At 42.4% G+C, this 16,690-nt stretch overlaps 1 protein-coding gene across 2 annotated transcripts in view; it reads right to left on the bottom strand.

The window, feature by feature from the left end:
• The window catches only part of NECTIN3 (nectin cell adhesion molecule 3), a 61,585-nt gene extending 45,934 nt beyond the window's left edge, over window positions 1-15,651 (bottom strand). For both annotated transcript variants that reach the window (XM_066572036.1, XM_066572035.1), the window contains exon 1: window positions 15,402-15,651. In XM_066572036.1, coding sequence (XP_066428133.1) covers window positions 15,402-15,603 — 202 coding nt within the window. In that variant the 5' untranslated portion in view covers window positions 15,604-15,651. The remainder of the gene's footprint in view (window positions 1-15,401) is intronic.
• Window positions 15,652-16,690: the final 1,039 nt, after the last annotated feature.

Below are 16,690 nucleotides of genomic sequence, written 5' to 3'. Positions count from 1 at the left end.
ATGAACAAAATAGGGAAAACACAAAATAGAAATTAACACTGACAGTATCTAGAATGGCAAAATCATTTCATTTTTAATGTTCAGTAAGTAGAACTTCAAATACATTATGAAACAGAATGCCAGTACTTTCTGCTAACACATAATTACTTAGAGCACTTTCAGATACTTTTCTCATGCTCAGGTCAGCTTGCATTTGGTTTAACTTGAACATTGCAAGTTGATAAAATAGCTACTTTCCTATCGAACATATTTCTCATTTCCTTCTATTTGTATCCTTTAGTTATTTTTTCAATAAAGGTTCTCCTCTTCATCAGAGGGACAGCCAGCTCACAGCAGGTCACCAGTCTCCTCCATGACTAATGTTTTTTTATTCTGATCCACAAGCAGATATTAATCTTTTGTCACGTCTTTTGTTAAAAGCTTTTAACTCTTCAAAAGTTTAGGTTTGTTGTATATTTAGCTCCCCATGAAATCTGTTAGCCTCATTTTGTCCTCAGCTGAGTCACTGTGGCATCTGCAAATCACTCCTTACAAAGAAGTCTTATTCTCAGCAACAAGTAAGATTTAGGAGAAATGACAGCCTTCAGCTTTGAGAAAACTTAACTCATTCTCAGCATGTTTAATAATAAGTCAAGTTATAACCTTATGCTTAAATATAACTCTAATGTTGCTTGCTTAAAATTTATTTTAAAGCTCAATCTCTTAACTTATTTGCAGGGCTGTGAGTTCAAGATTATGAAAGAAATTCCATTCTGGAGATCTACAGGAACACCTAATCACAGTTTTAGTCAGCTAGTGCTTCAACTTTTCTGACTTCTATATATAAACTGCCTCTCATGATACATACAATGACATTACACAAAAATTGTCACTTTCTGAACATCAGTTTATTTTTAAAAGGTTTCAATTCTAGTATACTCTTCAGAGCTAAGAAATTTCAAAGCTGGCATTATTACACTTCAAAGAGGATGCCAATACAACATCATGACAGAGGACATGCTTCCCAACAGTGCACTGCCTAGTTCAGACCTTGTACAGGCAGCCCCTTCAAACCAGACCTCTGGCAAACCTCACAGAACTGACCACCACATACTCAAGGCCTTCTTTGCAATTATACAAATATTTAATATTTATAATAATTCATACACAAAGTTTAATACTCTCCTCCACAAAGGATGCCTCATGGGCATCACTGAACAACCATCTATACTTCAGCTTGCTTAACTATTCAATCCCTCAGTTTCTTAAGGTACTTCAAAATTCTGTAACTCATCTTTATTCCAATTTGCTATGAGTAACTAGCACTTATATATAATTAGGGCACCTCATACTCCAAGAAATGCAACAGACACAATCCTACTATCCTCCAGCATCACCGAAAACTATAGCTTCCAGCAAACAAATCCTTCCAGAAAAAACTTCCCAGACCACAGTGACTGCTAAATCTGGTCTGGTCAGATAAATACCCTGCCACTTCCTTCCAGACTCCATGCCTCTCCACTCCTTAGTTAGAAAGGCAATTTAATGCTATTACAATATCCACTTTTTTCTCTTCTTTTGGTTTTTGGGGGATTTTGTTTTTTTTTCTTTGAGGGGAAGAGAAATTGGGGGTAAGGGATTGACTGATTGACCACTAAAATATTACAGAAGTCTGAGGAGTTACTGTCTTCTGCCTAATTTCAAAATGTGGAAGTTACTAATGCCATAACAGCATATTCTCTTCCATCTAGCCACAAACTTGCAAACACACGGGTTGGTGCTCCAAATGCCAACCCAGTCCAAAAACCAGCTTTCTTCCAAGTTAAATGGTTGCTGTTTCAACACTACCATATAATAAACTTGCCATTTCACAGACTAACAGAAAAAAAAAAAGGCAACTCAATCAGAACCCAAAAATACAAAGTGTTCAGTATAGGATTCTTGTCACTGCTGTTTGTTCTTTCATTATAAAGCAGCAAGTCACTTTCCTGCTACACAGTGGTATTTACATAAGCTGCCATCCTAACCATGAGGGTAATTATAATGTGCATCTTGCTAGATTACCCAAAAAACTCATGTCTATCCCAGAGTCTAAATTATAAGTATTATTAAGATATTCTTGACTTAATCACTCTGACTTCATTTGTCAGACTGAAGCATTCAGACTCAAGTCACCGGAACCACTACTCATCAGTACAAGCCTGTAGAGGGGAGGGAAAAACCCAACCAACCAAACTTCCACAGAAATGCTCTGATAAAGTGTTCAGCAGGTCATGTTGTCAGATGTAAGCTATAGTGATCATTTCCAACCAGGTCACCTAGCAATTACCATAGACACAAGTGAACTCCTAGGCACAGCTTTCTTCATAATACATTTATCATTGGCAAAGTAAAACAAGCTCTAATACTGATGTAGAGAATAATGATTTCATGTAGGTAAAGAGGCAAGGGACCTCAAGAGGCCATTCAGTTCTGCTCAATGTAGGTCTAGTTATATCAGGCTGCTTAAAGATTGGTCCAGTCGGGTTTGGGATATCACCACCTGACATTGATTCCTCAAATATTTTGGACACCTTCTCTCTCACAGACAAGTTTTACTTCCTTACATTGGCTCAGGATTTTCCACACTCCAGCTTGTGTGGGGTGTCTGAAGAAAGTGTTGATCTACGTTCTTAATACGTTCTCATCAGGCAGCAAATAAGGGCTCCTTTTCTGCAGCTTTCCCGTTTCCAGGCTGATCAGGCCCAGCTCTTTTAGCCTCTGCTCACACACCTTGTGCTCCAGTCGACACAGTGACCCACTTCTGGGCTTGCTCTGGTAGCTCAGTGTCTCCCTGGTACCATGAGCCATAAATTGGATACAGTACTCTAGGGCAAAATATATCCCTTCCCTCAATCTGCTGTAATGCTTAGCAGAGCCCAAGATAAGGTCTCTCTTCCTTGCCGTGAGGACAAACTGCTGATACTGCTCAATTTGTTGTTCACCAGGGCTCTATACCTATGCCTGCCAAGCTGCCTTCTAGCCCCTTGGACCACAGCCTGTGCAGTTGAATGGAGTTATCTCAGTCCAGATGTGAGACTTAAAAATCACAGAACTGTTTAGGCTGGAAAGGACCTTTAAGATCACTGAGTCCAACCATAAAGCTACAACTGCCAAGTCCACCACTAAACTAAGTCCTTAAGTGCCACATCTACACATGCCGAGTGATGGCACTCAGTATGATCTGCTCCATAACCAACTCTGGCACTGAGGTCAGGCTGACAGGCTTGTAGTCTCCTTGATCCTCCTTCCAGTCCTTCTTGTAGCTGGACATCACATTTGCTAACTTCCAGTGAACTAGAACTAGGACTGCTGGTAAATCATTCAAAGTGGCTGGGTGAGCATTTCTGACAGCTTTGTCAGTATTCTTGGGTAGATGCAATCAGGCCCCAACGATTTGTGTGTGTCTAAGTGGCACAGCAGGTTACTGACCATTTATCCTCAGATTATGGGGGCTTCAACCTGCTCCCCATCCCTGTCTTCCAAGCTCAGAGGTCTGGGTACCCAGAGAACAACTAGTCTTAACTTTAAATACTGAGGCAAAAAATTCATTATGTACCTCACCCTTTGTCACTGTTTCACCCCACACTCAAAAAAGGATGGAGATTTTCCTTAGCCCTCCTTTTGTTGCTTGTGTATTTGTAAAAATATTTTTTTTACTTTCTTTTACAGCAGTAGCCAGATTAAATCACAGTTGGGCTTTGGTGCTTCTAATTTTCCATCTGCAAACATCACATCCTCCTGATTTGCCTGCTCCTTCTTCCAAAGCTCATGAACTCTCCTTTTCCTGAGTTCCAGCTCTCTGTTTAGCCATGCCAGTCTAGCTCCAAGCATTCTAGACACTCTTCTTCACCTTGCCAGCCTGCCTTTCCTGAAGGTACAAACAGAGCTAATTGCATGACTCCAGTCATGCAAGCTATTCCACAACATTGCTGCAATCCCAATGAGATCCTAAGTCTGCAATTGTGCTCATTTGTGCTGCCTTCACAAGGGAAGGGATAAAAACCAAATTCCATCATATCCCCGTCAGACACTTGTTGATTGCTCCTTGTATCTTTGCTTTTTTTTCAGATTAGTGAAAAATCAAAGGTCATCTCAACATGCATAGTTTAAAACCCTCCTCACAAGCTAGCAATGCTTTTGGATAAGAACCTTCCACCTTACTTCATCAGACAGACCCTGCCTCTGGTTCAGTAGTCCTTGTTCCTCAGGGAAAGTTCAGCAACTAGAGAAGTCCAAATAATTAATACCTGATCTTTCATGCATTTCACAGTATTTACACCAGGTAGCACAGGAGAGCTGCAATGGTCAGCCAGAATCTACATATTAATTGTAAGACTGCACAGCACACATGCTGAAATGATGGTCAATCCAGCTGGCTAGGAGAAGCAATGAAGATATAAATCAAGAATTACCATATTTCTGTGCCTGTATTTACTGACTTGTGCAGTGCTATATCAGTACTTAATTGTTTTGTTACTTAGTAAATTTATTTTCCATACTTTCTGTTCTTCCGATACTACACTACACTTCTCAGACTCCACCTCTACATTCATTATCAAGGCAAACTTAAGTCAACTCAGAGAACCAATTAACTGCCAATTTCTGAAATATACAATTATTGTTCAACTTAATGTTCAGACATAAGGTCTAACAAAAACGTGATCAAATTCAAGCTACACGTCCTAGAACTATGCCATATTTTACCTACTCAAAGGTAAGGGTGGAAAGGAGGATTTCTGAACTGCTCAGTTCAGATGAATGAAGCCAATGAAGTCAGAGTACACAGGTTGTTTTTCATTGTCTTAGTTAATCCAGTATAAACACAATGCAGTTTAACAAAATCAACAAAAAATCCCAATTAACTCTGACAGATACCACCAGAAACGCTGGCTGGTTTTGACAAGGCAAAACTATCGACATTTAGAGGTGTGCCATACTAAAAAGCAAGGTCTGTGAAACTCCTAACCTAACCAAGAAGTTTTAGGCACAAACCTCCTGACTTGGAATAACTTAAACAAATCACCACAAAACCAACTATCTAGCGCATTTCAGCCATTTTGGGGAGAACAAGGCAAATGAAAAAATACTGTTGTATTAACATCTTTGTCTTTAGTAGAATATTACTTTTATGTAGGAACCATAAAGTAAAAGTTCAAGTCACGCAGAACTGAATATTTCTTCAACTTCAGCTGGAGAAAGGGACATGGCATAATCAAAGACTGCCCACTGCATTTAGTGGTATGAGAGTACATGGTCCACATAACTACCAAACATTCCTGTACAAGCAATGTTTCTGAATTGCTTTAAATAAACACTCTGTTAGCAGGATTTTGGGTACTGGGGAGTTTCTGTTTTGGCTTTTCTGTGACATTAGTAAGTAGTACATGAAATTCTAAGCTTTCAGTAACATTCAATAACAGTTGTAAACATGCAGCATTTCCTGTCCCCTGCACTGTACTTCCTACACTGAAACCAGAAAGCCATTAGAAACTGGTCAGGAATACTGATGCACTGTGTGTCACACATACACTGATGTGTGTGACATCCTAGCAGAAGGAACAAGACCTTCAATCCCTAGGACAGCCCTGACGGCCTCAAGTAGACCACTCCTTGACTTTTTGTATGTTGTCTTTCCACACATCACCTACTCTGGGGAGAACTGAGGTCAGCAAGGAAGAGAAGGGAGGTTGTACTTTGCACTATGTAATGTTGCAAAGCCTCGAACAACTTCAGAAGGACAGCTAAATATTAACTTCACATTTTCAATTACCTGTAAGCTTTAGTCTTATCTGCCAGTATTGAACAACTGTGGTTATACAATGAGATATAGAACAAACTTATTTTGTCAGGAGCAGCAAATCTCAGCTGTCCGTAAAAAATCTGATGAGTTACCAGTTACATTACAAAGTTATGGGATGGCTGCTGCCCCCTGCATTGCTGACACTGCTGGCTTTTTTTTAGCTCTTAAGGCCAGCTCAATGCAGGCAGTTCCAGAAAGTTAACCCCTTTTTATCCAGGAACTGCACCACAACAGTAAGCCTAGGGAATGCTGTTTGATAGCTGCTCAATTTACTGCTAAGCTACATTTTCAGTATGTCTCACACTGTCACCCAGCTCTGTGCTGTACAGGATAGTTCTTACTGGCTACTTATTGAAGTAACAGAAAAGATGTAGCCAGATCTTTATTTAACAAATTCTCTAACATATATAACTTACATTAGGAAGTAACAATGGGATCCAATTTTGAAGTTTTTAGCAATCAAATTGATTTATAGGAAAAACTTGCCTCAGACTTTACTTTGACGTTTTAATCTAAACAGAAGACTTCCAACTTCTTCTACTTTCCTTCCAGGGCTAGCAACTAAGTATACTAGCTCATGCCTGCCCATGCACACTATGTGCTTCATTTAGACTGAAAGTGACTTCTGGAAATTATCCAATCCCATCCCCAACTGAAAGGGCCAACTTTGAAGTCAGATCAAATTGCTCAGGGGTCACACCATAGTCAGGTTCTGAATATTTTCAGGGACAGAGATTCCACAACCTATTTCAGCGCTTCATTGTCTGTATGGGAAAACATACTGCTAACACATTATAGTGATTTCCCTTGTTGTAGCTTGTGTCTGCTGCCTCTTAGCCTTTCCCTTTGCATAGCTAAGGAGAGTCTGTCATTATTTTCCCGCTCACTGCCTATTAAATAATGCCAGCAGCAATTAGGGTGCCCCACTTCAGACATTTCTCAAAGCTGGACAAACCCACTTCTCCAGCCCTCTTCATACATCATGTGGTGACTCCCTACCATAGTGGCCTTTCACCTTTGCACCTGCCGCACATTTGGGAGCACAAAACTGTGCACTGTACTTTTGATGTAGTCTCACAAGCTCCAAATAGTAGAAGTCCAAATTGCTTCATTGAACTGGCTGAGCATGCCCAGTGTGCTCTTTACCTTTTGCACGACAAAGGCACATACTGTCCCACAAGGACCTTTATGATCTTTCTTGTAAAGGCACCTGACACCAGTCTGCACCACATCTCTGCTGCTGCATGGGGTCATCCCCCCCAAGACAGATCTGCTTTTGAATTTCACAAGGTACCCAACAGTTATTTCTGACCTGTGGACATCCCACTCAATTAACCCCAGTTTTCAGCAGATAATTGACCCTCATAGTCATCCATAGTATCCATAAACTTGCTTGAAGTGCCTTACAACCTGGAATAGAGGTCAGAATGCTGCTGAACTGCCCCTGCACTGGTGCCACCAGTGACCAGCCTCCAGATGGACTCAGAATCTTCTCAGTTCAGCAGGACACAAAAATTTTCCCCCATCTAATAATCCACTTCCCAAAACATATCTCACCAGTTTAGCCACAAGGAAATATTAGGAAATCCTATTAAAAGCCCCTTAAGGGCTCACTATTCTTTTGCCCAGTATCTTCTCCCATGTACTTACAGCAATCAATTCAGGACCTCTTTTCACAGCAGTCTCAGATTGTGGAGACACCATCAAAACTGGTCTTCCTCACTTCATTTCAGTTTTCACCTATTTGTAGCCACATCAACTTATTACACCTAAGCCATGTCTCTTGAGACTGAGAATACGCAGCTGTAGAGTAGCTCTGGAGATTCATCACAAAAAGAACTTTCACTAACAATTCTGTAGAGTCACACAGTCCTCACCTCTTTCTGTAAAGTAGAACACTGCTGAATCATTTTAAGATTTTCCATAAAGCCTACACAAATCTGTTTCTCTACAAAAGATTACATTCTGATTTATCAGGAGGTAGTTTAAGTTATTAAATATTCAGGTGGAAACACTGATTTATCAATTGTGATAATCTGGTTATAGTAAAAAACCTTATTACTTACAGCTGTTGAACTTAACAGTTGTGTTATACTATATATATATACACTATATATATATACACACTATAGATGTACTATATATAGGTATATATATTCTATATATAGAATCACAGAATGGTTTGGATTGGAAGGGACTTTAAAGATTCGATGTAGAACATGTAAGACACATGCAGAAGCCTAAACCACCTGGGATACCTCAGACAGCTACACAGAACTTAGTATGCTTCTTCCTATAGATCCTATCCTGGATAAATGGCTATATTACACTTGCTAGTTACCAGAGGCAGATTATTTTTTGCTACCTCAGCTACCAGTAACACACTGAAACTTTCAACAGGATGCATTTAAATTTCCCAAAAAGTGATTCACAGTATGGTCACAACCATCAATTTCTCATAGTTGATTACTTTAGCACTACAGCGTCTTTTTAAATGGTACAGTGCCTTAATGAAGTCATAATAACATTATTTCTGTTTCAAGAAAGTTTATCTGTTGAAATCAAAAGTGCATTGAAGCGTTTAAAACACAGGAACAGCAGCATCGGTGAAGGGTTGACAAGTGGATTTTTATAATGCAATCTTTACAAATATATTAAAAAATCATATTAAGCTTAACAGCTCTTGACTTCTCTTCTCCAACTGTTAGCAATCAACCTTAGCAGAGTTAGTTATTAATTGTGGCAATGGTCAATAGTCAATGTTGGAGAAATTAAAGGAATTTGGGGAAAGAAATTACCCCCAAGTTATATGTGAGTCAGAAATCTTACTCCCTAAATTAATCTGTTGCTATGAAGAAGTTACATGGTATTTGATGTAATTTAACTTTTACGTGACTAAAGTTACTATTTTTCTACCAAATTATATATACTGAAAAGAAATTTAGTTACCCATCTTGAACATGTCAACTTCATATCCTTTCTCCAGCATCTCTTCATCCAATAGGCTGGTTTTGGTTATGATTGTCCCAGCAATAATTAGTTTTCAGCTTATACAAATACACCACATGCAGCAAAACTGGGTGGTATTTCAAGTAAAAAAGGCAACAGAAGTGGACAAAGAATATCCACACAATACAGGAGTATGAATATGTTAAATCCAACACTAATCTGTAGTCTTCCAACTGAGGGGCTAATAAAAATTACAAATCCAAAAGTAACCAATAAATTCATCAAGCTTGCTCAGCTGTTTTTTTCCACTCATTGGTACACATATCAGCAATGGAGACCTACTTGACTAGTCTTTATTCACCTTTAGCAGGAGATTGCCATTTGAATGACCCAATTTCAATTTTGCACATGCCACTGCATTACACTGAAGTATTCAAAACAACAGTCACTTTCAAAAGAACATTCAGCTCTGTACAAACTAATCCCAGAACTAGTTTAAGAGCTATCATGTTATACAAACCTTGACTAACAGAAAAGGAGAAAACAATGAATCCCTGTAGACATATAACATTATCTTAAATGCCACATAATGAAAATCTGATGTGGGAAGGGGGTTGGGGAAGAGAAATGGGCAAGAGCTGTCTACTGCTTGCAGATAATCTCAATATTCCTGTCAATTTGAGAGTTACACTCAACCAGCCTTCACACTGAAAATAAGATGGATGATATTTTACACTATTAAAAAATTAAAATTGCTCTTACTCCTGCACACTACTTGAAAAACAACTGAAAAGAAGCAGAAACACTGAATAAAAGTATGCAGCTATGATAAAAGAGGATTGTCTGGAAGCTTGTCACTGCTTTTCAATACCTGAACTAAAAGTCACCTTCTTGGTAACATGCTAAATTTTACCTACCTTTACCTTCCCATACACTTGGAAAAACCAAGGTAAAAGGATAGAGGACATCAACAGATGCTTTAAGACATTAAAGGGCTTTTTTCATTTCTGCTGCTAATTTTCTTCTATTGCTAACTTATGGACAGAAAGACGAATTTTTGGGTTCACAGTTGAAACAGTCCAAAGTCTGAAAGTTAACTACCTGAAAAGTAACTCCTGAAGCATTCATGTATTGGATAACACCAAAAAAATGGGTTTGGTGTTTTCACCATGACTTGGAAGTTGTGCTACACCTCGAAGCTCTTCATCACGAGCTTACGTACTAAGCAACCATGGGCCACCATTTTTAGAATCAAATGAATGCAAATATTGTCCATGAGGCCCCTCAGGAGCCTCACTCATACACACCTCCACCTCCTTTTAACACAGTGTTTTACACCTTCACCATCCAGGACATCCAGCGAGTAAAACAAGCTTTGACCCAACAGCTTTACCATCTGTCCCCATGACAGAGACAGAAACACAGTAATTATTTCCCCTGACACATCCTTTACTGCACAAGTCATTCTTTATTTGCTTCTCATATATTTCCTTGCATTTTTTCCACATTCAGCTATTCCCACCTCTTCTTTCTTAGCTTTTCTTGTGATTTCTCCCCATACTCAGATGATACTATTTTCTAGGCAATCCTTCTGCTTTCTAACCAGAAATAAAGAATAATACTAATGATCCCTTTAACAAGAAAACTTGATCAACCTATTTCATGCCTAATCAAAAATTCTTCATCTCCAACCTCTCAATAAAAATACATTACTGCATTTCAGACACCTATGGACTCTGAGGCATGGAATACAACTACCCTCCAAATAAGTACTGCTCAAAAATCTTGTTTCAGACAGGCTAACCCTACCAAAAACAAACCATAGAAACACAAAAGTGTTTTGGTTAAAGGCACCTTTAAAGACCATATATACCTCCACCTCTAACAACCACAAAATCCAAGAACATGTGACATAACAAAGTAATAATAATTAAATAATTGCACCTATACCTATTTTTCACTTAGCAAATCTGGTCACTCACTTCCCACTATCAGCTGCCTTAGAAAATTCCTGACAGAAACTTCTGCATAACAATCCACATACCATGCAAAACAGAAGTCATCAGGGTAAAAAAACCAACCAAAGTTCCAATAATTCTCATCCAATACAGCACATTCATTCCAAGCTGGAAACAAGCTTGAGGTACAAACACAAACAGCAAAGTAATCCGTCATCACAGAGCCACCTTTAAGTGGCAGTGTACAGGGGCTCCAGAGCAAGCAGACAACACACACAATCTCAGCATTCTCACTTCCTGGCACTCATATCCAAGCAGTCTGCAACCGTACCTTCTGATAAAGAGCTGTTTGGACAAAGCTGAATTCAGCCACACAGCAGTGGGGCAGGCCACCTCCACAGTGACAGGTTGGTGTAACAGCAGATGCAAATTTTATTGCTCTTCAACAGAAAACCAACACTAAAAAACAACATTTACCCACAGCACTGCAGGTAGCTGGCACTTAGCAAGATTATCTTCTGTGTACCAGGTTTTATTCTTCTCTTACCTTAATTTTATTCACTCTGGATTTGGTTTCTACAAATCAAAATTCAGACTTTTGATTCTAGATTTTCCAACTTATTTTTCCTTTGAGCTCCACAAATGCTCCACTCACTAGCCCCAGACACTGCTTTCTGAAGCAACACACTCCCAACTCCTTTTCCCTTCTCACATCAGATGCAATCTACATCAGATTGTGCCTCCCTTAAAAGCTCTACTACCAGCACCTGAAGGGTAATCAGCTGGTACAAGTAGTCTATAAAGTTTACATATTTTTGCTTCTCCTGCTACAGAACAGTCCTTTGTTTCTCAATATCACCCTGTCAGCAATACTACATAAAAGGGATCAGAAAGAAAACAAGCTAGATTTGACCACATTTCTAAACAGGATACTTGACTATCTCACAAAAAGTAAATCCTGCTAGAGCTACTTTTTCTTCCACTATCAAAGAGAATGCATATCCCATGACATCAAATTAAGTTGTTTAAGAAGGCAAGAGAGAAACACTGTTTAAATCAAGTAACTGTTCAACTGTTATGTAGCAGAAGTGGCTAAACAACCATCACAATTCCTTTATGATACTCCAGGTGTTCAGATCCTAACTCAAATAACATTGTACTTCATTTCTATATGTAAATGAGAGTTCTTGCACACCAAAAGCATCACAGTGTAACAGTAACATGGAAAAATAACAGACATACCACAATGAAACAGCTAAGAATTCTTTCAAAAGATCACACCTCATATTCTGAGTTATCCTCAAGTACAGTCTGGACAAACTTCTGCCAACGTTAAAAAAATTTTTGTTAATTATCAAACAATCCAGATTTAAACTCTCCTATCTGTTGTTCTTACCAGTGCAGCTGCTCTGTTTCTTCACACAGCAGCCTCATACACTGCCCAACCTACTACATGGTTCACCACTATTTCATTCCAACTTTTCAAACACCTTCTACAGTGTTCCTATTCCTTCTTTCACTGCTGTTGTACTGCTTCACCAAACACCTGTTCAAACAAGCATTCATTTCCATACCATTTTCAAAACATAAATACATATTTATATGCAGATTTCTTAACTATTAACATAAAATGAGGAAAAAGCACATTCTGTTGTCTTGCTGATAACTCTACTACACCTTCCCATTTCCAAGTTGGTAACCTGCTTTGCTTGACATTCGAATTTGCCATGACTTCACCTGAAAAATTAGTAAAAATGTTTCTAGCCAGATTGTTCTCATCAATAATTACTTGGGGATTTTCTTTTTTTTAAATTATTTTTGTATATGGTACACTGCACTCTACACCATTATCTACACCTTTATAACCCAATCCTTCCAGCTCTACTGCCAGTCTGGAGTTCTGCATTCCAGGCTCCTGTAAGAAAAAAAATTCACTGGGATCTTAGATGACATATGTATACTTCTTTGTCTAATCTTACTGAGAAGCTTAACATAACCAGCAATTTAAATTGAAAAAAATTATTTCTTCAACAAAATACCTGAAAAATGCATCTTGAACATCTTTCTATTCATCTCACTTTACAGTTCTGCTTATTTTTAATTCAAGCTTACATTTAAAAAATTTTTTGCACAAAATTTTTCACTGTGTGCAAACAAATGAGACACAGGAATTAGTTATTTAGTAGCACACAAGTCCTCATTTACAGCGTAGCTGAAAAGCATTTGCTGCAATGCAAAATAAGTTACTTTATAGATTAAAGGCTATGATGATGCTTCTATGGATGCCATACATGTCCCCTAGTTCAAGGTTACACTACTTTGATCATGTAAGTTTAGTACGCACTTCATGGCATCGTGCACTGTTTGACAGGGAAGTGGAAGAAGTACTTGTATGTATAACCTGAAGCCAGTAGTCTTACTTTTGTAAAAGAAGCAGCATTTATTAAAGCAGGTCTATATTCACTCAAAAAGAGAAAAGCTGCTATTTCAGATTCCTGATATATTTTCTCTTTCCCCCTTCAGTTTTTTGGTGTGAGTGTTGAGATGTTTTTGGCAATATTTCTCTGAGGAATTATAGCTCAAATAAATAATTTCTAACTGCCAATCAAAATGACTGGATAAAAATTTTTTTGGTTTTGTAGTGACTTTATTCTACTAGGATTGGGATCATTTATGGCAGCATTTTCAAATCTTTCTTTTGCTACCATTATCAAAATTAGCTGAATAGCAGGACAAAAGGCAACCAAAAGTAATAAGTAGTTTGGGGTGCCATCAACATGTAAACATGCTCAAAATATATTTAAGAGCACTTTTAAGAGCACAGTATTAATATTTTTCCTTCATAGTCACATGTTACAGTTACAAACACAATGAAAACAACTGTGGGAAATTTAAAGGTAAAAAGAAAACTAAAACCTAAGATATTGACAAAAAAACCTCTTCCCCTGCTGCTTACCTCCAAGTCCAAAAGTCTGTTACAGTTTTTCAAGTTTTCCCTTTTACCTAGAGATTATACTTCAAAACTTTGTGCTCGAAGAACAGAATTATTTTAACACAACATTGCCACTTCTGGCTGAAGTTCTGAAGAGTTATCACTTACGCAAAAAAAAAAAAAGAATCTGGGAAGACTGACAATCCGAATTACACTTATCAAGACTAAAATGGTTGAGTCGCTGTATGACACTAGGCACGGATGCTATTAACTTCATCGTTACTATTAACTTCACATTTAGATGTAAAAATAGCTTGTCAAGGTCATGTCAAGTCTGCAACTTCACTTTTTTAATTGCAAAAAAGCAGAAATAACACTGAACAAAGGGAGGGGAGAAAAGTGCTAGTGCAAAAAGTTTGCCAACCATATGAAAACTAAGTCTTTAAGCCTTTAAGTTTGAAATGAGATGCCTTCTAGATATTTACAAACTTAGTAACAATCACCTTTTTTGAAAGCTACATCATTGCCAGAGGGGGGAGACTACTACATGCACCAGCACAATCCTACAGCGCCTCAACTCCCTCCCTGAGAAAGCACTTCTCAGATACTACACAAATGTTTTACGGCGGCATGGCTTGCTCGCTCCTGGGTATTTTTATCACATGAACCTCCAGAGACTACCTCCTCTAACTTCTTCCTCCTTCATTAAAGAGGGAAGGGACACAGCGTCTCCTATAATAAAATATCCTTGCCAACTATTCCCTTGCATTGGGAATACAAGGGCAGGATGAGGGTTTTCGATTTGCTCTTGTCTAAGTCTACTTTTATCCCCTCTCATCTTCCACTGCTGTAAAAAAAAGAACACTTCACCGCATGCAGTATAAATAAATAAATTCATGCTCAGTTTCCAACTGCTACGTTGCTTGTTTGTTCCCCACAGGAAGATGAACGGGGAGGGTAGGTGATGGCATTTTCCCGCGGGCGGTCACGCCAAGCCCGGTGGGGCCCGCACCGCAGTGTCCCCGGCAGCAGCTGCTCAGGATGCGGGTGATGTAGAGCAAGCACACGATCCCACCTCAGCAGCAGCGGCGAGCGACCCCACACCGAAACCAGCACGGGTTTCACGCTCATTGAGAGGGAACAACGACACGAGCCCACTCCCCCTGAGGCAAAGCACGTACTATTCCTCCCCCCAGGCACACCCGGATAAAACACCAAGACCCTTCTGTCCTTCCTACGGGATGGGAAATAAGGGGGGGGGGGGGGGGGGGAAGCGCCCGTGAATTCTCGTAAATAAGCGAAATCCCGCCGCTCAGGACGGGAATTACAGCGGATAACCTGCCGTCCGCCGGGGGAAGCCCCAGGAGGAGAATAAACTTCCCCTACTGCCCCACCCGGGAGGCTGCCACCTCAGCCCATCTGCCAGGGATACTTGGCCTCCCGGGACACCCGCTCTCTCGACTGCGGTCGCAGCGGATGTTCCCGGAGGAAACAGTCCATAGGGCTCGGCGGCGCGGGCTCCGGTTCGGACCCGCCTCGCATACCTCCCTCCTTCACCATCCCAGCCACGTCCTGCCCGGTTCCCCCGCGCAGGGCGGCCGGCGGCCCCCGCCGCCGGGCGCCAGACAAAGTTTCCCTCAACTCGGCCGCGTCCCCCGGCGCTGCCGGGGCTCAGGTTTCTCTCCTCCTCTTCCTCCACCCGCCCCCTCGCCCGTCCGCCAAGGGGAAAAGTTCCACTTACTGCAGCAGAAACGAGAGAAAACCAGCCCCAGGAGCCCCAGCCCCGGCCCGGGAGGCACCGCCAAACGCAGCAGCCGCCGCCGCTGCCACCACCGGGGGGAGGCACCGCCACCAGCCGTTAGGAAAAGTTCCCGGCGGGCGCGAGGAGGCGGCGAAGGAGAGAAACCAGCAGCAGCCTCCGCAGCGGCTCCAACCCCTGCCATTCTCCGGGCTCGGCTCGCAGTCGCCGCCGCTACGACGCCCGGTCAGTCCCACCCGGTCCCGCAGACCGCGCCGCCGGCACCTCCCCACACGGAGCCTGTGTCACTGGAGCGGGGCGGGGCGCGGCGCTCCCGCCCTCTCAGAGCGGGCCGCACCACCCACCGCAGGGAGGGGGGAGCAGGGGAAAGCGGGACGCGTGTGCCAGGCGCCTCTACAGCGACCCTCACCACCCCTCACCCGCCCCGGGGCGCGTCTCCTCGCCCCCGCCTTTCCCGCCCCACACTGTGGGACTCGCAGATGTGCCTCGCGCATCGGGGGGGGGGGCGGTTCCCGTTGGTATCAAGAGTGCCGCGGGAGGCTGGTGGGAGGGGGCGTAACGGCGTCCTCCCCCGGGGGGCTCTTGGTACATCCCGCCACCGCCCGACCGCGATCGGGGGCGCCCGCCCGGCCGGACTCTGCACTCGCGACCAGCTCTCGCGCCGCCCCTTAGGTTCCTGCCCTCCCCGCCGCCGGGCCGGGGTGGCCTCGGCGGCCACTGCCCCACGGCCTGGGGATCGGCTAGTAGCGCTCGCCCTGGGCGGGGAGCGGCGGGGGACCGGCCGCAGCACTGGCCCTCTGCCAGATGCCGGGCGAGGGCATTCCCGAGAGCCTGGATATCCGGCCGGGGCCGCTCCCGGATGGTCGTGGAGGGGCGGTTCCTCCTCGGCGGCAGGCGGCTGGCAGCTGGGCTGGAACCCCGCACTGGGGCCGCTGGCGTGCAGCACGTGCCCACCGGTTTTGCCAACAATAAACTTTCCCGGCGTTGTCCTCACATCGCTTACGCTGCCCTTGGCAGAGCCCCGTGCGGGGCAGCGAGGGGCCGTGCAGGGGCTCCGTTGCCGCCGCTCTTCCCGACGGGGCTTGGGCCGACGTCTGGGCGGCACTCGGGGAGCGTGCAGCGAACGGCTCCGAGGCCATACCAAGTCCGTCAGAGATGGCAGGATCCGAAGGTCTGAAACCATCTGGGACCAGACCGAGCTCTGTGCAGAGTTCACCGAGGAATACCAAATACGGCCCTATGCAGCCCGCGCAGAGGGGCCGGCAGGGGTC

This window comes from Molothrus aeneus, chromosome 2 (assembly GCF_037042795.1).
Source record: "Molothrus aeneus isolate 106 chromosome 2, BPBGC_Maene_1.0, whole genome shotgun sequence".
Classification (NCBI taxonomy): Eukaryota; Metazoa; Chordata; class Aves; order Passeriformes; family Icteridae; genus Molothrus; species Molothrus aeneus.
The sequence above is the reverse complement of the archived record's forward strand: the minus strand, read 5'-3'. Positions and strand labels throughout refer to the sequence as shown.